Source organism: Natator depressus, chromosome 7 (assembly GCF_965152275.1).
Source record: "Natator depressus isolate rNatDep1 chromosome 7, rNatDep2.hap1, whole genome shotgun sequence".
Lineage (NCBI taxonomy): Eukaryota > Metazoa > Chordata > Testudines > Cheloniidae > Natator > Natator depressus.
This window is the reverse complement of record NC_134240.1, coordinates 88,596,972-88,620,165: the sequence shown is the minus strand read 5'-3', so window position 1 is coordinate 88,620,165 and position 23,194 is coordinate 88,596,972. Positions and strand designations below refer to the sequence as shown.

General features: G+C 38.8%; 1 protein-coding gene across 4 annotated transcripts in view; it reads left to right on the top strand.

Moving 5' to 3' along the window:
* The window catches only part of PRKG1 (protein kinase cGMP-dependent 1), an 860,241-nt gene that overhangs the window by 120,600 nt on the left and 716,447 nt on the right, over positions 1-23,194 (top strand). For all 4 annotated transcript variants that reach the window (XM_074959000.1, XM_074958999.1, XM_074959001.1 and 1 more), the window contains exon 2: positions 6,717-6,883. In XM_074959000.1, the coding sequence (XP_074815101.1) occupies positions 6,717-6,883 (167 nt within the window). The remainder of the gene's footprint in view (positions 1-6,716; positions 6,884-23,194) is intronic.

Genomic DNA, 23,194 nt, shown 5'->3' with positions numbered 1-23,194 from the left:
AGAGAGGTTCAGTTTAAAACATCACTTTTGTGAACTAAACTATTCTGGTTCCCTGGAAAAACTCTATCAGATATTTCAATTACACCTAAGGGGAACTGAACACAAAATATGTTACCTTCTGAAAAGGCACTTTATTTTCTCTAGTCGTCTTAGCCAGCCAGTCTGCCTGATATATTTCCTTCGAGTTTTGCCCCTAGCTGCTTCCCTTCAGGTGTTTCTGGTGTAGCTGGTATGTTTATACTGGATGCCCCAAGTTATGTTCCTGATCTCTGTTTCTAAATTTGTTCTGGCTTGCGTACAGTGCTGTTTCCCTTCCCATATACTTGGTCCACCTTTGTTTCTCTAAATGTCCCTTTTGAAGGTACAAACCACACAAATGGCAGCCTGTCTAAATCAGGGAAATTGGCACCAGTGTAAACTTCACTGGTGCAATCTTCACCAAAAAGTAGAGAGTAAATTCCATTAAGCATGCTCCAGTTCATGCCATGCAGCACATCCACATTAGGGCTAGGAGTGGGTTCAGCTATACCAATGCACATTTTCCTGATGTTATGCAGGACCTGGGCCTTTCCATCCACATTTGCATTTTCTCTTTCCTCTCCTTTGAGTGATCGTCAGATGTTGAAAAATCCTTTTGGGATGTTAATTAAACTTTGTTCTCGTATTTATTGTATGTCACTGAAATTGTTGTTCTAGCAGACAGCTAATTGCCTGCTTTTAGCCCAGTGTTTCAAGAGACTGGGATCATATTCTTAACATGAATTCTGGTTTCTCTAAAATGTGAATTATTGACAGATTAACCCCAGTCTGTCACATGAGGTTTTGGTGCATTACTGTGTACATTACTAATTACTGTAGCATTAACTTCTCTTGTAATCTAAGGTTGTGTAGTACTTCATGTTATTTTGAATTGCCCACTATAGTAAATCTTCCTGTTTTAGTGAAACTTCTCACATTTTATGCAGGTGTTATCAACAGCTTGTTCGCTAATTGGGCCAAATTCTGCACTGAAGTGTGCCCACTTCCAAAAAGCAGCTCTACACCTGGCATAGGTGGATCACTCCAGTGTAGAGAGAGGCTCTGTTGGCATATAGCTAGTGTAGTGGCTTCTGAGCCAAGTCTTCCACTTGCTGATGTAGGGGGTATAGCTGTATCTTCTGTGTGTTCTGGCAGTCTTCAACTGCCATATTGGCTCCTTGGAGCTGTTGGCAGCAACACAAGTTAGAGATACTCAAACATACACACTTGAGTACAGAACTGTTACACAGCCAGCTCAGGATTGGTAACCTGATAGGTGGTTTAAAGTCACTGTTGAATCTTCTCTTGAGAGGAGGTCACAGCTGAAGAGCTGGGCCTTTATATAGCACAATTATTTAAATAAATGTTTAAGATACTCTTTTTCAAATCCTATCAGTCCCAATATAATTAGTTTTGTGGCTGTCCTATTGCCTTATTGATTATCTTGATGGTATTAAAATTGACTTGGAAAAGATGAAGTCTATGGAGTTGTTGAGTGCCATTATTTCCCCTCTTATTCCTGATAGTTTCTCCATTATAATTAATCATTAACTTCCTCAGAACACAATGACTGCTTATTGCCAGGGTTCCTATCTATTCTTGTATCTTCCTTTCTACTTTCTACTTTTTACTCTGAGTGTCCCGTACAAATTAAACTCCGTACTAAATAAATATTCATGAAAGGGAACTCTTCTTCAAATGGGGTCGTCTGGAGATAGCCTGCTCCATTAAAAATATTGTAGGTTTATTTTACTTACAGATGGCCTCCATTGGGATAGCGAATCAGAAAATACAAATGAAATAGTGAGTCTCCTTCAAACGTAAAAAGAGAATGCAGTAACTGTCCATTATTAAACCACTTACTCTTGATTGAAAAGAACATACTTTGGGGCTGTTTATCCTTCTCCGTCAAAAAGTTTACATGCATACTTTTCTTAGTTCAGGAATTGATGCAATTTTATAAAACTAAAAATTAAGGAATAATGGGTGATAAAATATGATTTTCATTATGCTGTGTATGAATTAATTTCACATGCTTGGATAAATATCCTATATAAAATACATTTTTAAAATCTGAAATACTTCCAAAATTAATTTTATTGTATGAAAACTGTATTTATTAGACAAGCTAGAGAAAGTTAAGTATCTAGGAATGGTACTGGACTTACACAAGTAATTCTGTATATTACCAGGCTGACAAATATCCACTCCTGGGCACAACAGAATAAGTCTTACTGTAATCATGACCGTATATTTGCACTTAATTTTGGATTAGTTCAAGTTGAGCATTATTTTATAAAATGGATGCAAAAAATCATTGATTAAAGGAATTCACGTTGCTCAAGCAATTTTTTTTGAAGGTGGTGATAGGATGTGAACACTGGCATAAGCTTACCTGTGTAAACACTGGGGGATTCATTCATTCATATGTGGTTTCTCTGTACGAAGAGGAAGACTGTTTACAGACATTGAAATAGTGCTCATCGCTGTGGTTGTTGTCTTCTACTAAAAATGTCTGTCTAAGGCTGACTACTTCTAAAAATGACCATTTTTAATGATATGTTGATGAGTAAATGTGATTGAAATCAAGATTATCCACAATAGTCTGTGGAGACATTTATTTGTATGATTTTTCACTTTTGGCTAAGATGAAGTATTATCAATATAATATTTGGCATATCTTTTGTCTCGTCAGAGTGTCCTGTACTGGTAGGGAAACGGTCTCAGTGATTTAGTGGGTCGTAGCCTTAATTTCTGCAATCCTTCTTCATGTACTTCTTCGTAGGAACTTCATATGCTGTAAACATACTATGTCTGAGCTTTCCTTACATGGTGATAGGAAGTCTGTGTGAAAATGTTACCAATTCCTGTAGTTTACTTGTATCATACTTGCTCTGTGGCTTCTGTTCCTGGAAAGAGAATTCCTAATGGTTTTTCTGCTCCTTTTGCCTGCTTTATCATTCAGACTTTCTGAGGCCCCTTCTGGAGCCCCTGAGTTGTGTCCCCCCGCCCTTTACTTTTCATAGTCTGCAATAATTTATATAATTTTCTGTTGCCTCCCTAACTGATCAGATTTGGCTTCCACTCTGTGTCTGAATTCCCTACAGTCACTTGATGGATATTCTTATTCTTATTTATTATGAACACTCTATTTGAAAGAATTGGACCTTATTTTATCAAGAAGAGTCTTGTTTTGACAATTAAAACTGAAACAAATGTCTGTAAATGTAATGTTAGTTGATACGATTGACGTGGAGGTTTCTGTTATACTTGCTGGCACTCTGTGAATGTAAATAATGAACACTCTTTGGTGTGGTGAGCATCATCGTTTTTTTGGGGGGGTTTTTTGTTTTTGTTTTTTTGAAGGGTAGGAAGCACCAAGAAAGCACTTAGACAAATCACAGTATTAAAACAGTACTTCTGAGAGCATGACAAAGGCTCGGTCTTGTAGTAGCATAGAGAAGCCAATGAGGGAGGAAGCTGAATATCCATTTCTTCATCCTTGTAAATTTCCATAGTCTTTCATTACCAAGAACAAAAGCAATAAAAGAATAGGTGTGGTTTGGGTTGTTTTTATTTGCTTGCCCTAGTAATCATAATGATGACATTTTAACTTTAATTAGATATCATGAAAGTAAAAAGTTTTCAACAAAGCTAGTCTAGCTGTTTTTCTAAGTCATACTGAAAAGGCTTCTGTGCTCTAGACACATCAATTAGGTCAGTGCTGTTTGTGTTTGATGTAAAGCATTTTGTTTAGAATATTTCAATGAAATAGAAGACTGAAAGCCATATTTGACATTAAAGAATAAATTCTATGCCTAACATAAGGTTGATCTGTGTTTTCCCAATACACTTGAAACACACATGCTATATGGAGTAATATCCACAAGACTTATTTTGAAAGACAATTTCTATAATGCAAGAAAAACAAGTGTATTTTTAAGTACGTATTTTCTAGATTTCATTTTTGTTTTAAGCTTCTAGAGCCACAACTTGGGCTCCTGTTCAAGAAAATGTGGTTGTGTCTTGAAATAAACTTCTTTTATATTGCTAGATTATACTTTCATATAGTAAACTTCATCCCAGTGCACAGACTCTACACATGGTTCTACCTACCACTTAAACTCCTTTCCCCAGATCAAACGCACAACATCTACTCTTAATAGTTGGACTAGTTCACGAGGAAATGTGCAGGAGGAAAAGGTGGAAACAACACTGCTCCATTAGGACCAAGCAGCCACCTCATGAACAGGGAGGATGGGAGGAGCTGGGTGGCAGTGAAGCATCCTCTTGTAGCTACCACCAGCATGTTGGTGTGCAAACAGCTGCTGAGAAGTTAAAATTAACATCATGCCAAGGGTGTGTGATTCCTGCATGTTCCCCGCATATCTTGCTTCCACTTTATGTGGAGCTTAAGTGTTGCATACAGTTTTGTGAGGGTCTGCAGCACTAGAATGAATTTAACTGAGAACGGCAGATCATTTGGCAGGTTTCAATTGTCATTGCTCCATTGAAGTATATTGACTTCAGTATAACGATAACAATTTACACTGACAGAAAATATGCTTTTCTGTCTGAACGCCGAATATAGTAGTGACAGACTATCTGGTAATGTACTGTATAAGTAAATTGACTACCCAGGGCATGAACCATCTAAGCCTTTTAGATGTGGGGCCTGATTTTGATGTTAATTTCACTGGGGGAAATCATGAGACTTCATTTAAATCAAAGGGAGTACTTGTGGCACCTTAGAGACTAACCAATTTATTTGAGCGTAAGCTTTCGTGAGCTACAGCTCACTTCAGCGGATGCATAAAAGTGAGCTGTAGCTCATGAAAGCTTATGCTCAAATAAATTGGTTTGTCTCTAAGGTGCCACAAGTACTCCTTTTCTTTTTGCGAATACAGACTAACACGGCTGCTACTCTGAAACCTGTCATTTAAATCAAGTGATCATCTGGTGTAAATGAAATCAGAAGTAGACCCAAGGAGTCACTAATCAAATTAATCAAGTCAAAGTGCTTCAATACAATAAGATATCTTTTACATCTTCTTTATTATAGATAGATAGACTTTGAAGTGAATTTTTAAAATTCAAATTCTTACGAGCTTTGTCATCCTGGAACAGGCCAATAGACCATTTGGTCCACTATTCTGAGTCCATAAAAGGACACTCCTCACCCCACGGACCTGGCATATTTTGTAATCTAGTATAAGGAGCTGGTTTCGGGGAAAATAACTCTTCCTAACACCAGGTGATGATTGACTTACTGAACATTAATACTCCCTCTTTTAAAATTCCAGCTTGTTGTAAATGTAGTAGCCGTTTTGTTTTTGTTAGTGTCTACTCTCTAAAAAGTAAAAATCATTTGCACTCTAATCAAATGTTTATATAAAGCCAACATGTGGAGTAAAAGTGTATATGTGTGTGATCCCACAAATGCTAAAGACAAAGGTATCAAACAGAGATGGATTAATGACAAAGATATTGCTTCCAAATGATCCTTATTTAAATTATCTTTGTTAATCCCTAGTTTGTACACATACCATCCTCAGGTATTCATTTGTACAAAATCCTTTAAGAAGCTTTTTTTTTTAAATTGTGTAGTGATCTTATTACTCTGTACTAACAGATGGCTTAAGATGGACATGATAGACAATCTGGGGGAAATATGTTGAGCATGAATAATAGTACACTATTTAACAGTTACACCTGAGGACTCACTATAGGAGACGATCCTTCACATAGTAGGAGTTGATGATACCTCAGTAAAAACTTTGTAAAATATTTAGAAACTATTCTGTTGGTCATAGAAAATATATATTCTGTGGTGGGAGAGATACTGAAGTACTTCTGAAAAACAGGTTAAACTGTACATTCAGCTATACATTCCAGAATATTGTAAGAATAAGGGTGTTAAAATAACTGGTTAACAATTTTATACCTTTTTATATTATCTGTGTTGACAATAAACTGCTTTCCTGCTAACACTATCAAAAGTTGCTACTTAAGCTGGGAACCTCTGACTTCTACTTCTAAAGCAATTGCATGCAAAAAACCCGAACGATTGTATATTTTTTTGAACATGCTAATAAAATAATTCCTTAAAGACACCACTAATGTATAATCAAATAAATTAATTCTTATTTCTGTAATAATGTTTTCTATGTTGTATTTAATGAACTTTTGGAATATCCTTAATACTATAGAAGGAATGCCCAACATGTACGTTATTGCAACTTTTTGTATTCTCTATTTTTTGTCATTATTATACAAATATAAATAAACTACAAGTCACAAAATCTTAAATTTCTCTTTTGTTTTGTATACATTGAGAATAAATACTGGAGTAGTTACGTTATTCCCATGACATCAGTATAAACATGAAACCTGTAGTTAAAAGAGATGACAAAATTATAAGTATTGAACTCTACTTCTCTTCAAAACTTGGTATGTCTAATGTTCTATTTATGATAAGCATTCACAAGTTAACAAACACGTGCACACGTACCCCTTTGTATTTTTCATTTCTTTACAGATGGACTTTGCTTTCAGATTTTTTGGGAAAGTATTGGAATCTTTACAAGCAAATACATCCATCAGCGCACCAGGGCACTGTGTGACTGTGCTAAACTTCACATACTGTTAATTAACTAAATTGTCAAACAAGTGGATAAATCTTGCCTTTCTTGCCATAGGTCCAAGGATCTAATAAAGGAGGCAATCCTTGACAATGACTTCATGAAGAATCTAGAACTATCTCAGATCCAGGAGATTGTGGATTGTATGTATCCAGTGGAATATGGCAAAGACAGTTGCATCATCAAAGAAGGAGATGTGGGTTCACTGGTGTATGTCATGGAAGGTATGGTTTGTAACCCTGACACTTTGACCATTTCAGTTTTTCCTTTTCATCTTATCAGCCTGCACCGAGACTGAAAGTATATTTCCTGACACAGATCTGTTTTTATCTGTAGGGAAAGCGTGTGTGTGTGTGTTTGTGTTTGAAAAAGAGGTGAAATACGACTTAGATATGATTACTGACTGATTGTATGGACTATTCGTTTTTGAAATGTTAGTACTAGAATTCATTGTGAGCTAAGGCCCTGACCCTGCATTGAGGTCCACTAGCACTGACCTGAACCTGCATAAAGTTCTTTGAGTTTGAGTTTATGCTGGTAGATCTTGATGTAAGCTCAGGGCATAAAGAAAGAAGGGTGGTCTTGTGGTTAAGGCACAGGACTGGGGATCAGAAGAGCTGACTGTAAAATGGTGATAATCTATTACTTCCCCACCTCCTGGAGTGCTGTGAAGCTAAGTTAACTAATGTTTGTAATGCACACTATGAGCCTCATATGTGAAAAGCACCATGCAACTGTGAAGTATTCTTATTTAGGAGTAATGATGGAGAGTAACTATAGATTCATCACAATGTCTGATAATACAAATAAAGTAACAACAAAACTTTATTTTCTCTTTTGGAACAAAATAGTGTGTATGGCGATGGGGGGGGGGTAGTCTATATTCTTCTCTTGGGTAACCACAGTATTTCTGAGAATCTCGTGATCTGATTTTTATAGGTGCTCAGCACTGTGAGCTCCCTTTGCTGTCAGTGCTCAGCCCCTCTGAAAAGCAGGCTATTGATGGATATCCTGGGACTCCTGAGTTGCTCTAAGACTTTCTATACACAGTATGTGACATTTTCAAGATACTTTTTTGAAAAAGAAAACTTGTCTGTATGGGAACACAAGAATTGTCATATTGGATCAGACCAGGAGTTCATCTAATGCAGCATTTCTCAACCAGATGTCTGGGGCACCCTAGAAGGCCGTGAGCAGATTTCAGGGGTCTGCCAAAATAAACCAGACAGCAGGGCCAGCGTTAGACTCACTGGGGCCAGAGCTGAAAGCTGAAGTCTGAGTAATTTAGCTTTGGAGGGCCCCCTGTGGTGTGGGGCCCCAGGCAATTGCCCTGCTTGGTACCCCTAATGCCAGCCCTGGCTTTTAATCTACTGGATATGCAGAAAAACAGTTGTAGCACAGGTGGGCCATGGAATTTGTATTTCATGTTGGGGGCACGGGAGGGGCTCAGAAAGAAAAAGGTTGAGAACCCCTGATCTAATAGAGCATCTTGTTTCTGAGACTGGCTAGTACCAGAGGCTTCAGAGAGAGGTGCCCCTGGCATTGGCCACTGTCAGAAACAGGTTGCTGTACTAGCTGGACTATGGTATATCTGGCTGGTATAGCAAAATAAATATACATGCAAACAATAATTTTCCTATTCCTTGTCAGAAACATCTCTTATAGTTACGTTAGTTTGTTACACCAGGTAAACATTGAAGAAGAACGTAGTTTTGAACTGTACGTACCATACTGGTTCAAGTCTCTGAACAATGTACTGGAAAACATGTATCTATGAATTCATTTCCTATACTTAGATTGTTCATTTAAACAAAAGGATGCTTAAGGAAGTAAGCCATGCTTTTAAACAAAATTTCTTGCCAAACTCTTAATAATGCTCTCCAGTTGCAAAATTCTTCAGCAGTTTCCTAAAACAGCTTTCATTTTTCCATCCTTTTAAGGCTAACTCCTTTCTCAAGGCACAGATTTGATTTCTTCAGCTTTTGATATTTATATATTTTATGCATTAGAACAATATTCTGCACTGTGAATTAGTAAATGGGAGAGTAAAAAAACCAGCTCGCTAGACAGGTTTTTCCCATATTATGTGAAAAGGCAAGTAATTTAAAAAAAATCAGTTTGATTGTATGAAATGTCAGAAACAATCATTTTTACTTAACTTTAAAATGTACCACGTTGAAACAGAACACGTGTTTCAAATGTGGGGTTTTTTTTTATTTTTTTATTTTTTTATTTAGTAATGTGGTAAATTAAGGTTCATAGACTTTTGCATGCATTGTTCAATGCCATCTCTCAATGCATAAGATTTCCAAAATGCTCAAAATCCAAACCTGTGCTAACACTAATATATGCAAGGAGCATGGCTGGTGACAGCCATTCTTTGCAGCATCGTCCCTTGGCAAATCTGAGAGGAAATAACTACAGAACCAATGTTGACTCTGTTGGTTCCTGTTGTGTGCCTTGGAGAGGAATTTTGGGCCAAGGTACAGGGACGAATGCGAAGAAAGGGTTCCTCAGGCTGCCATTTTGTCACTAGAATCTGGTTGGGGAGTACTAAAGAGGATTTGACTCTTCATTGGAAGACCTGGGCTTACATTACTCCATGAGAGTTATAGAATTTCTATAGACTTTAGTGTTAGTTTCACTGGAAAAATCTTTCATTAGTTTACTATCAACACTATTTTCTCAAATCACATTGAAAACATTCTTTTCATGGATTCTATTCTTTAGTCGTGAGGGAATTCTGCACCAAAAAAATAAATTCTGCACAAAATATTTTAAAATTCTGCAAATTCTATTTGTTGATAAATAACTGTGGCACCATGGCAGTGGGGAGCACAGACCACTGGCTGAATGGAGAAGGGAGATCCTGCACCCGGGACAGAGACTTTGGTGGTGAGGCTGCACCCTTCCCTGACACAGGGCAAGGCCAGGCTTGCCCCAGACACATCCTGGGGTCCTGCCCCTCTGTGCCAGGTGTACCAGGTGTGGGCAGGCACGCTCAACCCAGCAGGATCCAAGTGTGGAGGAGCTTAATGTTGGGGGATCCAGGTGTGGGGCAATCTGGGTGCAGGCAGCTCAGTGGGGAATTTGGATGTACAGGAGCTTGTTGGGGGAGGGTTCTGGGTGCAGGGGCAATGGGATTCTGCAGGGGGGGTCCAGGTGAAGATGGTTGGGACTCATGGGGGGTGTCTGGCTGTGGGGGGGATCGGGCTTGGCAGGGGGGATCTGGGTGCTGCAGGAGTGGGGCTCAGTCAGGTGGGGACTTGGGTGCGGGAGGCTTGTTGGGGTGGTCCAGGAGCAGGGGAGTGGGGCTTGTAGGGGTGTGGGTTTGATGAGCCTGCTTGATGGGGGAGCTCCAGCTCCCCCTGCTGCCACCATTGAGGGGGACACATGCTGGGTTTCTGATTTACCACCCCACACACCCCTCTATTCCCTCCTCTTCTCTACTACCCCTGCCCCTCTTCCCTGCCCCACTGCTGGCACTCACTGTTGTACGGAAAACAGGATGGTGGCCATGTAGGGTACCAAGCGCACATAGAAGGGATGATGACTGGCACTAGGACCCAGGAGGTGGCCTCCAGCTGCAGAGTCAGCAAACTGGAAGGGCACTCTCCCTCACCTGGACAGCTCTGCACTTGCAGAAATGGGGATGAGGGGGGGAGGCAGTGGCATGTGACCCTGCATGCCCCTTACATGTCGCCTCTGGGGGGGAATGTCCCCCAAACTATGCCCATAGGCATCCCCAGCCCCGTGGTGTATAAAACATGCTAGTTCTACTGGATCTAGTGGAGTTTTGACAGTTAAAGTCCCTGTGCTCCATAGTTTGAGTTCCTAATTTTTCTTCAGTTCCCTTTCCATGAACATTTTAAAAAAAAAATCTATGTATGTTTGCAGAATTCCAGAGTGAACGCTGTAGATCTGAGAATCTTGATAGAGTATAAAGCTCCTAAACTCTGGCTTGACCACTAGGGGTTTTCTACACTTTGTGAAGGTAATTCCAGATCTGCTAAATTCCTTAGCCTAGATTCTGTGGTTTTACCTGGCAAGAACAGCTCAGGGAAGGATTTATGACTGAGTTACAATTCCCTCCTTGGTTCTCCACTAGCTCCAGCAGGGAAGTAATCTGCTATTGCCCTATATCAATATCAGATTACTTTTCCATCTGTGCTAGCTGGTGTACTGGGAATCAGTCTGTCCGTTCCCCACCGTCAGCTACAAATATGGGTCCTCTGACTCCAGTTCCACTGACTATGATGCACTCCCCACTGCTCAAGCCCTGACCAGTGATGTGGGTACCATATGCTGGGGAATATGGGGGCTTTCTATGCCTCCCTTCTCCATTGCACAGATGCATAGAGCAATAGACAGCCTTGCCTTATAAGGGCTACTGAGTGATCTCTATAGAACTACATCTTGTAGTACCATTCAAGAAATAATTTTTAAATGTCTATATAAAAATTGAGGCAATTCTTATGGAACAGCTTTGATTAAGGCAATTCAAGTTGTAAATAATTATACATTGAGCACATATCATTAGAACATTATTAAAAAGTTAAATATTTAAAGTGAAAAATCACACTTAAGGCTCCTAAAATAATGTTACTACTTCCACATCACTCTCTACCATACTGTCTTCAGTGTAACCCCCTCATCACCAGTACAAAAATACAGTAACACTATGCTCAATCAGGTCCCTTGACTGTACATCCTTTCAAACTGTTTTTTGATTTTTTTTTTTACTAACTAGTGTAATTATTTACACTTTTAACTCTCAGATAAATTTTGTCTATAAATTCTATACATAGAATTATGACATTCTCTCTGTATGCCTTCTTTTTGCCAATCTTTCTTCTTGGTTTCAGCTGAAGTGGAGAATGAAGGCATTACACAAGGACATGGATCTTTCTCTGACTTCATGTCAGGTTGTGATTGAATTACCTCTGAAATTAGAGGTATTTAGTTTCAAAGAGGTTATTTTCTTGTTTTTATTCCTTTGCTCCCTTCCACCATCTTTTTATATATATTTATGTATAATATTTTTTAAAGGTGCCATGCATCTTCGTTCACTTGATCCAGAATTAAACAGCTCCTATTATGAGAATTTTTTTCAGTTAAGTGAGTTCTACTTTACTTAATCCCAAGTCTATAGCTCTTACAGTTCTTTTGTTTCCCTCATTACTCACTCCTCCACCCATTTTTCTGTTATGCAAGTACTGATTTTTATTCCTTTCCTGAAGAATCGTCTATTGACTATGGCTTTAGCCTAGGACTTGGGAGACATAGGTTTGGATCCCTCCTCTTCTAAAGACTTCCTGGGTAATCTTGGGGAAGTCACTTAGAGTGTCTATGCCTGAGTTCCCGAGCTGTAAAATGGGTTAACTACACTTCCTTACACTTCCAGGGGTGTTATGAGGAAAAACAAATTAAAGCTTGTGAGGTGGTCAGATACTGTGGTAATGCGGGCCATATGGGTACCTTAAAAGGGTTGATACAGCACTGCTTATAACTTAATGGTTTTGTCATTTAACAATGATTCCCTCATGCAAATAGATGAAATAAAAATAGATAATGAAATGGGGGATTTCATGTTCTATTTGTGCATCAATGATATTCCTACCCATATTCATTAATGTTCAACATTTCCTAAGAGCATAAGGGTATCATACCCATTTTCATGTGAATGAGGTTTTGAGTAAATTTAACATGAGAACATCGTATATTAATACTCTGAAGAACTTTGGCCTTATGTAAGTAAGTGTCTCTCTGTGACCATTGTCATGTAAAGTCCACATGGTAAGCTTACTCTATTACTCTATAACTCTGCTGAAGCCAATGGAATGACACTGATGTAAAGTGACAGGAGAATCAGATCCACTGTCTCTAGTTTCTAACATCCAAGTGCATATTTATTTGTCATTTACTTAATATTCTTCAGAAAAGAAATTAAAAATATGTATTCAGTCTGTGCACCATAAGTTATTTCAGCATTATTAACATAGTGTAAAAGCTAACTAAACTTAATTTAATCAGCCTTCAAGGCAAAGGGGCTAGGTGGTGTTTTATAGATCTATAAGAAGACACAATCCCTTCTTTGATCTTATAATCTAAATAATATATCAGAACAAGTAATGACAATATGGCATGATGGCCAGATGGTAGTAAAGGGCTAGGAGAGAACAGCAAGCAATTAAAAGGGTATGGTGCCAGCAGAAAGGGCTCTTTGCTCAGGATTATGTGAAGTTTTTGTTCTTTATCTCATTTCACTTTTTTTTCTCTCACTCTTTGTTCTTATCCTTTCTGTTTCTTTCTTTCATCATCAAGAAGTAGAGCTGCAGTGGGTAGGGCCAGAATGGAGACCAATGACGAGAAGATAGATGAAGTGAGATTTGAGGAAAGATTGAGGTTACTTGGAATGCAAGAAGAAGGCAGTCTTGTCTTTTTCTACATGTGTCAGATGGTATGATAAAAGGCATATAATTGTAAATAGGGGAAAGAGACAAGAGCAGCAATAATAGGAGAAAAGAAGGTGAAGCATAGGATGCAAGAGAATAAGAACAAGAGGAGGTTTAGACAGGTTCAGAAGTGTACAGAGGTTTGAACATGAGGGCAAGTAGTTTGGTCTTAATGTGGAAAAAGTATAGAAGCTGCAGAAGGGAAATGAGACGTGGGTGACATGTTCACAGTGATGTGAGGAAAATTTTAGCTACAACACTTCGGATAACTGAAAAAATTTGAGAAGTAGGAAGCAGGACTTTTAAGTATGCCATATTTTGTGGGAATTCAGCATTTTGATTTAATTAGACTTTCTGTTCAATGGTCCCACAAAGTCAGAATGAGAGAGATCCCCATCCAAATACTTTTTAGCCTAGGGAAAGGTTCACTCATCTGGGAGTCCATGTGTGACCTCTACTGATTGCTGTTTATATTTCTATGCATTTATTATTGAACAAAGCCTCATCCATCTCCCCTAGAAGATACACAAGTATCATTCCCATTTTACAAATAAGTTTACTGAGAGGTTGCACAAAGTCACCTCAGGGCATGGAGGGTGTTTACAGTCTTGGCTGAGCTCCCTCTCTTTGATGAATACCAGTTAGCTGAATTTGGATCCATGATCTGGATCTGTGTGCTTCTAAACTCACCTGGGCAGGCACCAGCCACACTCTCTGGCTTCTTGGACATACCTCCTGAGTGCCAGTATTTCTGTAAGTACTGATAAAAAGGACTTGCATATAAATGCCAAGTACACCATTAAAGAAGTATTTATAAGTACAAGTATGCTGTGGAAATAGTACTTGTGTATATAAGTACAAGTACTTTCAACACCTGTATTCCCTGCAATTGTCTGTCTAATATATGGATGACAACAACCTAAGTAATATAAGCACAGTGTGGAAGAGAAATAAAAAGAGCAACAGGATTTTATTCATATATACAAGTAAGCATTGAATACCATGAAAAAATCTTTCAAATGTAAATAAATTTATAAATTTCCTTTTCATTTTGTTTGTGTGTGTGTGTGGGCATTTTTCTTCAGTACCAGCATAATTTCAAACATGTCATCCTGAAGACAGTTCCTTTTTGGCAAAAGGATTTGTCCATAGGGTAGGCAACTCTCCAGGATTGTCCCAGAGTCTCCAGGAATTAAAGATTAAGCTTTAATTAAATATTGCCATGTGATGAAACCTCCAGGAATACATCCAACCAAAATTGGCAACCTTATTTGTCCAGCATTACAGAAGAGAAGGGAGTAGGGCATCATCCTGCTGGTGTAGCAGCAGGGCCAATGAAAAAAAACAACAACTGTCAAATGGAACTCAGGGCCTGAGCACCCAAGCCAATACAGTGGGCAATGGGGGCCAGCCAGAATGCAGAATAGCTGTGATTGTTTCAAAAACATTGTTTTTAAAAGTACTTAGATTTCAAAAAGTTATTTATGCTTTTTAAGTACCTTTTTAAAAAGTACCTAAATGTAAGTCCTAAGTACAGAATATTTAAAGTACTAAGTACAAGTGTGAAAAATACCTCAAAATACTTAAGTACATGGGAACTCTGCTGGGTACAGACTGTCTGGTACTACCTCTAGGAAATGGTACCTCAAATCCTGCTGCCCTGGGTCCCCCAAATCAATTTTGAGCACCCCCAAGACCCCGTAATTATTCAAGCATTCTCTTCCCTTAACCGTGCCTTCATGGGTACTTTGATTTATAGTTTGTCCCTTCAGGGACACGTGGCAGTTGAGGCAAGTAATGCACAGACTTTGCAGAGGAATTTCTAATCCAATCACACTTTACTCATAGACAAATCGAAAAAAGTGGATGGCTGTGGTGCCAGAATAAGGGGTGATGGGGTCATGGCGAGCAACGGAGGGAGGGGGGTGGTGGAGACGAGGGAGCTAGGTCTTAGGGGTGGGGGGAAAGGCAGCACAGGAGCAGGGCCTCAGGGGAAGTGGTGGGGCAGGGTCTTGGGGAGAATGGGTGGTGTGAGGGCAGGGTCTAGGGGGAAAGGGCTGCATGGGGGAGTAGATCCACAGTTCAGGCAGCTGTGCCCCCCCTCCCCCCAGTTTTAGGGTGTGTCCTCCACTCCTGTGCATGGATCTCTGGGCAATATAATAACCACGTGTGTGCAATTCATTCCCTTGTATTCCTTGCCACTTTTGAGTGTTCTTTGGATTTTGTTCACTATCTTCAGGGGTCCCAAGACTCCAGTTCTGGACTCCTCCATCTCAGGTTTGTCTTCATGGCCATGAAGACTTCTCAGAGTCCTGCAGCAGCCTTCCTTCCATTGTTCATGACAGACAATTACTAAGTTCCCCACTTAGTGAACAAGATTCTTCTTCTTCTTTCTTTTTTTTTTAAACAGTAACTCCTAACACTTTTTTTCATCTTTGTTTCTTCATGTCTGGTGGGGATTTTCCACTCTCCAACCCCACCCTCTGCAGACAATGTGAGGAAGAACCGATTTCGTTAGGCTGCAGCCATCTCCGTGTTCAAGGGTGCTTCCATCTGAATGGAAAGTTATTTAGATTAATGACTCTTAATTGTTCCTGTCAGACCTCCCTAGCCCAGGTGACACAGCTCATTAGCAAATGGCTTATTTAGTATACCCTGAGGCACTGAAGGATACAGCAATTTCATAACATCAACCAGAAATCATAAGTTTTACATAAATTAAACTGTCAGAGAGGAAATAGAATCCAGGTCCCTAAAATGGCATTCTCAAGTCACATCTGCTCAGCTTTTCAGAGTGAACGTTCCAATGTGCGTTTGGCTGTCCTGTCTGTAAGCACTTGACTACACTCTCCTGTCAGGAATAGAACACAACTTTCTGCTGTTGTCTTGCAAGTGGTTATGACCTGCTGAGAGAGCTTATGTCATTTTCCCCACCTAGGTCCACAGAGAGGATAACAGTTATTCCTTTATCACAAAGGTTCTCAACCTTTTTCTTTCTGAGGCCCTTCAACATGCTATTAAAAACTCAACAGCCCACCTGTGCCACAATAAATGGTTTTCTGCATATAAAAGCCAGGGCTGGCATTAGGGTGCAGCAAGCAGGGCAACTGTCTGAGTCCCCATGCCACAGGGGCCCCTATGAAGCTACATTGCTCAGGCTTCAGCTTTAGCCTCAGGCAGCGGGGCTCAGGGACCTGGGCTTCAGCCCCATACAGTGCGTTTCGGCTTTCTGTCCTGGGCCCCAGCGAGTATAATGCTGGCCCTGCTTGGAGGTCCCCCCGAAACCTGATCAAGGCCCCCTAGGGGCTCCCAGACCCCTGGTTGAGAACTACTGCTTTAGCTGAAGTGATAAAGGTCTGTTCTAGAGATCTGAAAGTCCAGGTTCAATTTCTGCTGACAGTCCATTGGGGGAGTAGTCTTTATGGCTGGTGGAATGGAATTTCTCCAGTTTTCTTTCTTTAAAACTGTTTAATTCATACACTGAAAAAATATCCTTTTTAAAACAAGTTTTATAGTTGAAACCAATATAATCTGTCAACTCTGGCATGATGCTCAACAAAATACAGGTGTCCCACTATCTGGCCACTTTGTCACATGCCTTGTGTCATACGTTTAGAGGTTGAAGGTTGGGAGACAAAGCAAGGAGGCCAGAATGGATTGTATAAGTCAAGCAAGTAGTGGATAGTGCTAAGACTGTGTGGAAAGTTCACACTGAAACCAGAGCCCAATCAAAATGAGGTTCTATGACACTTTTAAACCTTAGTCCAGGCTTGGGAACGAGTATGGGCTCATGCTACTTGCCCAGTCCTTCTCACCATTTTCAGTATTTCTCTGCCTGTGTTTTAGTTATGTAGTCCTCATCACTTATCTAAGTAGTGAAAAAATAGAAATAACAGCAACTCTCCCTGTTTCCCATCGTGTGTCTGTGTGTGGAGCGGGATCGGGGAGGAGAAAGAGAGAGAGAAGACCTTTTCCGGGAAAGCTAAGTTGAAGAAATGAATTTTGCTTTTTGATTAGAAAGTGATTATCCTTCTCTCTTTTGTGGGAGTGAGCTCTACAGTCTAGTGCCCATGAAAGTTCTGTCTCTGACACTCATGAACCTCTGCTTCTTTGTCAGTGTGTTCTAGTGTAATGTAGTTGTCATGAGAGATTGTAGTCCTGGAGGGAGAAGTGATATCTTAGGCAGTTTGGGCCAGTCCCTTGGAGAGTTCTGCATATCAAGACAGACCTTGGACTAGAATAATCTGCACTATAGAGCAAGTACAGAGAGTGGACTACCCTCCCATTTGTGTATAATCTGAATTAGCTGCAGAGACATCCCACAATCCCTACCAACACCTTGGAGGTTCCTTAGAAACCATGCTGTGGTGAAGAAATTGATTTTTATGATGTGAACAAATATCCACTAGAGAGATAATTCTCCAGATCGCCTACAACAGGCATGTTCCACTGGAATGATGAAATTTTCAATGACCAGGTGGAGACTTGTTTCTTGCACAAACAATAAAAATCTGCTGTTACCTGTACATGTAAGATAACATCTTTGCCTGGAATCAAGCCAGTTTGCCCCAGCAGAGAATAATTTGAGAATTAAATAAACTTAGCAGAAATTTTATGTTAGTGTTTTGGTTTTTAAAATCATATGGGGTATATGTTTTACTTCTATGTGCAGTTGAATTGGTTCTTTGTTTCCTGCTTGAGAGCCGTGGTTTGCCTCAAAGCCTAAGAAGTGGTTGTCTCAATCAGACAGTCACTTTCTGCCCTGATATTTCCCTAAGTGTCCCCACCACCTTTAACTTAGTCTAAGGGCATGTCCTCAGTAGCAACGTGGGGGTGTAGTGGCAGCACCAGCACTGGGGAGAGCTCTCCCAGTGCTGTAAAACCCGGCTCCATGAGGGGAAGTAGCTACCAGCACTGGGAGCGGGGCTCCCAGGCCTGTAGCACTGTCTACACTGCCACGTTACAGCGCTGAAACTTGCAGCGCTCAGGGGTGTGTGTGTTTTTTCACACTCCTGAGTGAGAAAGTTGCAGCACTGTAAAGTGGCAGTGTAGACAAGTCCTAAATGAAAAAAACCAACAGTTCAGGGTCAGATATAGAGGGAGGCCCAGTGAAGTTATTTGTTGTCTTGTACGCTCTCTTTAGGCAAAATATTGCTGGAACTTAGCAATTTTAAACATGTTGTAAAAATTGGAAAAGGTACATGTGTAAAGAATGTGCAGCATTTTCATACATCCAGCTCTGCTTTGTGTTAACAGTTTTGACTTGTGTGTGGAAGTTACTTCTCACTAATGATGTGGTGTGATATACGCCATGTCTAAAACCAAATGTTTCCTCTTGTGCTCCTTCTCTGGAATTTATCTATATCAGTGTGTTCTATCTGATGGTTGGATTACAAAAGAAAAGGTGGTCAGTGTGACATTACCCATGGTACAATCTGGACTGTTGAACGGAGGTGTCCCCTTAAAACTCTCACCTGGGATGCCTTTTACAGTCAGAACAGCCATCCCTAGCCTGCTCACACAGCCTTCATCATGTAAATTCACTCCAGCTGAACACATGAGCACTCTGACCAGTCACTCATGAATTACTCACAGGGCAACACGCGCATGCTCTCTAGTCCTAGCCTTGTTCCCCCAGAAATGTATATATTATAGTATCCAGCTCGCTATTGAACAATGTAAGCACCGTAGAAAGTCCATCATTTCATCAAAGGAAAATATGTTCACCAGCCTAGTTTATCCCAAATGGAGTTTCCCACACAACTTAATCCAAAAACACTGGTTAAGATTAAACAATAAAGTAAGCTTATTAACTACAGAAAGATAGATTGTAAGTGATTACAAGTATTGGTGCATAAAAGTCAGGATTGCTTAAAAAAAGAAAAAAAAAAGGTATTCGCTTGTGTATTACTCTAATTTAATATGCTAAGTAAACTTAAAAGCAAAGATTTTGTCTCACCATGCTTTGTTGTAAATTTCACAGGCTAAGCCTCCTTCCAGGTTGGGACCACTCCCCATTAGTTTTGTTCTTTGAGAATCGTTGATGTTGAGATGGAAGGAGGAGAAGTAAAATGGAGGCCACAGTCTCTCTCTGATACCACCCTCCCCTCTTTGAGGATTACCCCCCAACTGGGGTTCAGGTCACAAATATTCTATTGCGGTCATGAGGCTTGAAAAGTTCCTGTGACGGAATGTAAATTTCTTATTCACGCCTTCCTTCCTGCCAAGGAGTAGCTGTTTAACTAGGTGATTGTCAAATTGATTATGCTGATAATTGGCTGGGGGCAGCAGGGTATCTTTGGATTTGAAGAACTTGTTTGAGTCTGCCTTTCTAACTTTGGAACATGTTACAGCAATGTTATACAGTAGAAACTTATAACTTTACATACAATATTGGTACACATATTTTACCAGGACAATGAGTTTTCAAATGATACCTCACAAAATGTATCATAGTCTTGTAAAAGTGATAACCATAATAGTATAGACTGTCACAGTCAGCAAGTATAATAGATAAACGTACTGATAATGTTCATCTTATAGGCTCTCATATGAACCTCAAATATGCCATTCTAAACAAATGTTCTGGCATTTAAAAAAAACTTTTAATACGTCTAAAAAGAAATTTGTTCATGCTGCTGATTCTTAAAGCATGGAAGAAAAAGTGTATTTAACTGGGAAAAAATGTTACTTATTCCCATACCTGAAGATATTCATATCTGAATTTTTACCATTTTTTCATTTTTAATTTTCTATCACAGTAGTGATGGATACTGTATATTACTCTTCACAGTCAATGCTTTTCATAACTGACACAGAATAGAGGTTCTGAGCACTCAGTCTCCATCCACGCCTCAAACTTTGAAGATGTTCAGATTGAAATCTAATATCAGATCCATCCCTAGTCTTGACTGCTGCATCAGATGTGTTATATTTTGTTGTTCTTAGATTTAAGTTACCAAGAACACATTTCTCAAAGAATGTTCATTTCAGGTAACTGTTTCTGTAACTGTTTCATAATGGTACTTTTGTGTTGTTTACCCATAATTCTACAGCCTCAGTGTTTGTTTGGTGAATTGACCAGATACCAATGACCCTGAATGGGCACCTGGGGAGAGCGGGCTTCATTGTGCATATATTTGTATACATTAAAATGTATGACTATATTTGTATACGTGGAGAGAAATAAAACATAATTTGGTTAGTATGTCTTAAATCCCATTATAAGTTGACAACACAAGCACAATTTTTTTTTAAAAAGACTTCTTCCACAAACTAGAAACTGTAGGCTTTTTATTAATGCAGTGTGAAAAAGCTTGCAACACAAGAAAATCACCATAAATTATACACTGATTCAAAAAAGCTATACAATTCCTGCAGCAGTCTCAGATGTAGCTTGGGCAGCCTATTTTGACATTTAATTGACGGCCTTATGCATCTAAATAGCTTTTTGTGAATTTTAAAAATGCAAAATCCATCAGTGTACAGATAGAGAAGGAGCCTGTAGCTAGGTTTTATAGGTGAAGACTTCTTAAATATTATTGGGGGAAAAAAATCTGAAATTGTTAAAATTGTTTAAATTTAGCATTACTACAATTGGAAGTCATGACACTTGGATGCTTTTTTCAAAATAACAAGAAGTTATTACTAAATACCTTTACATTAATAATCTGTGCAGTCTATTTCATGCATTTACTGTATAAGCCTATATTAAAATGTATTTGTTTCAGAGTATTAAAAACAAGGTATATGTGAACATTATTAAAAAGATATGGGAACAAATGCTTTTGAACCAATAATTGTCTACCTACTTCTAGCAATCTTAAAGATTTAACAAGAGTGTTGTTGAATGTTCAATTACTCTGCTTACTTTTTCCATATCAAAGTAATATTAGAGAGCATCTGTTGAAGATGGTCAAACTCTTAGGAAAAAAGTTTTTCTGTTGTGTTTATGTACTGTCATTTTTATATTTAGCACAGTAAAAATCAAAGTCCTCCATAACTGTATATTTACTTAGTGTAAGCTTTCTTTCAAAATTCAAACTACCTTAACAGTTATGCTTCTTGAAAATAATTTTTTATTCCCTAATTCTATAGAGAGATTATTCTGCTTCCTGTGGATATTAATTTGTAAATTACATGGTCACATTTGAATAACGCGACTAATAAAAAATTGTATTTTGTTGTTGGCGGTGTTTGGGTGCCTTATGTAATGAGTATACACATATATACAGAATGATAGTAGTTACAGGTATAGCTGGTTTGGAAGTTGTCAATGAAACATTTTTTGGTGGAAAATATCAATTCATCAAACTTTTTGCAGAAACATATCTATTTAAACTCTTGTTGGAAAAGTTTCTAACATCCAAGAAGGAATTACTTATCAGAGAGTGAGGGAGGAAACATCCCACATCCAAAAATATCCAGTAGCCTAGTGTTTAGTGTAGGAGATGCCTGATTCAGAACAGGGACTTGAGCCTGCTAATCCCATGTAAGTGCCCTAAACACCAGTTTATCTGTCCCTCTCTTTCAGTCTCTTCTGTTGCAGCTATTCCACTTTGTAGAAATAAATATTAATTGGGGCAGAGTGAAGTGGAATGAAAATTCCAAAACCTCAATGTTTTTGTGAATGGAATTTTGTTTCCTGGCCAGCCTGAGTTACAGGTCAAATACATTTGTTTTATTTTTTCTGTATAGCAAAATTTTTTTTCTCGATATTTTTCTAAAACTTACACAATAATGCTTAGCACTTTAAATAACAGATAAGAGAGGATGTGTTATAGATGGACAAAATAATGAAGAATACTGTGCAGAGATGTTATATTGGGTGTTTCAATTTACCCTTTCTCATAATAGATGAGAAGAAATCCAATGAATCTGTAAAACAGCATATTTAAAACTGATTAATGTGTTATGAAAATGTATTTCCATTTAACTGTGTAAGTTTGCTGCTATAAGAGAGCTTAATCAAACTTAGCAGAATTAGAAAAAATTGTTAGACATTTATGCAGATAATGAAAACATCCACAATTACATTAGACAGGATTAAAAACAAAAAGTACAAAACCCATATGCTTCAGGACATTAATTACTAACTAGTGGGAGGGGAGTAAGAAGAAACTTCCATAATGGGCAGGTTATTCCATAACTGTCATTGTAGAGGTCTGTGGTGGTGGTTTGTTTTGGTTTTTTTGGGCATCTTCATTTATGTATCTAGCACCAGCCAGTGTTAGGACATGATACTGGGCAACATGGGTTATTGGCTGTACAGAGTGGTATCCTGTGTTCCTCTGTACCAATTTAATAATCCGGAGGGAAAAAAGAACTTTAGCATTTAAGAATGTTCACTAACTTTATAACATTAAAATTCTAATGTGGGCAGAGTATTAGTTACTTTCTCATTTGGTCTTGTGTTTAATAATTCATTTAACCACAGCAATATTTAAGTAACAGGCCCTTTGCACCTTCCAATGAGAGAATCTGTGGGAGGGACAGAGGGAGTGGAAAATTCAATGAGATTTTCCTTGAGTTTTCTCCTTAATTGTTTAGGCAGGACGGATGGTGTTTCCTCTTTGGAACAGGCTGCTGAGCCGGCTAACTCCCCCACCCCCAATCTTCTGGCAGAGCAATCGGGGAATATAGTAATTTTAACACTTCAGTAAAAATGAGCCAATAAACATGTGTATTCATTTATGATAATACTGTGGTTTAATATCTATTTAAATTCAGGCCTTAGACTTTACATTTTAAGTAATGGCAAGAAGGATATGTGTGGTTTTTGTTTTTTTTTGTTTGTTTGTTCTTTGTTAAACCTTGAGGACCACCTCTGTTTGATAGCTAATCCAGTCTGATCAGATTTATATACGTTTCAGTGAACGTACTGTGGCCAGTGTAAAGCTCAACAGTTCAATACTGGAAAAAAACAATCCAAACATAGGCTAATGAATCTCATATTACAAAGTACTTGCGTGTAACCACATTTAATTATTAATAAAACAATTTCTACATTAACTAAACATCAAGACAAACTCACAAATGTATAAACAATAGAAGAATGAAATATAGATAGTGCTTTTATGT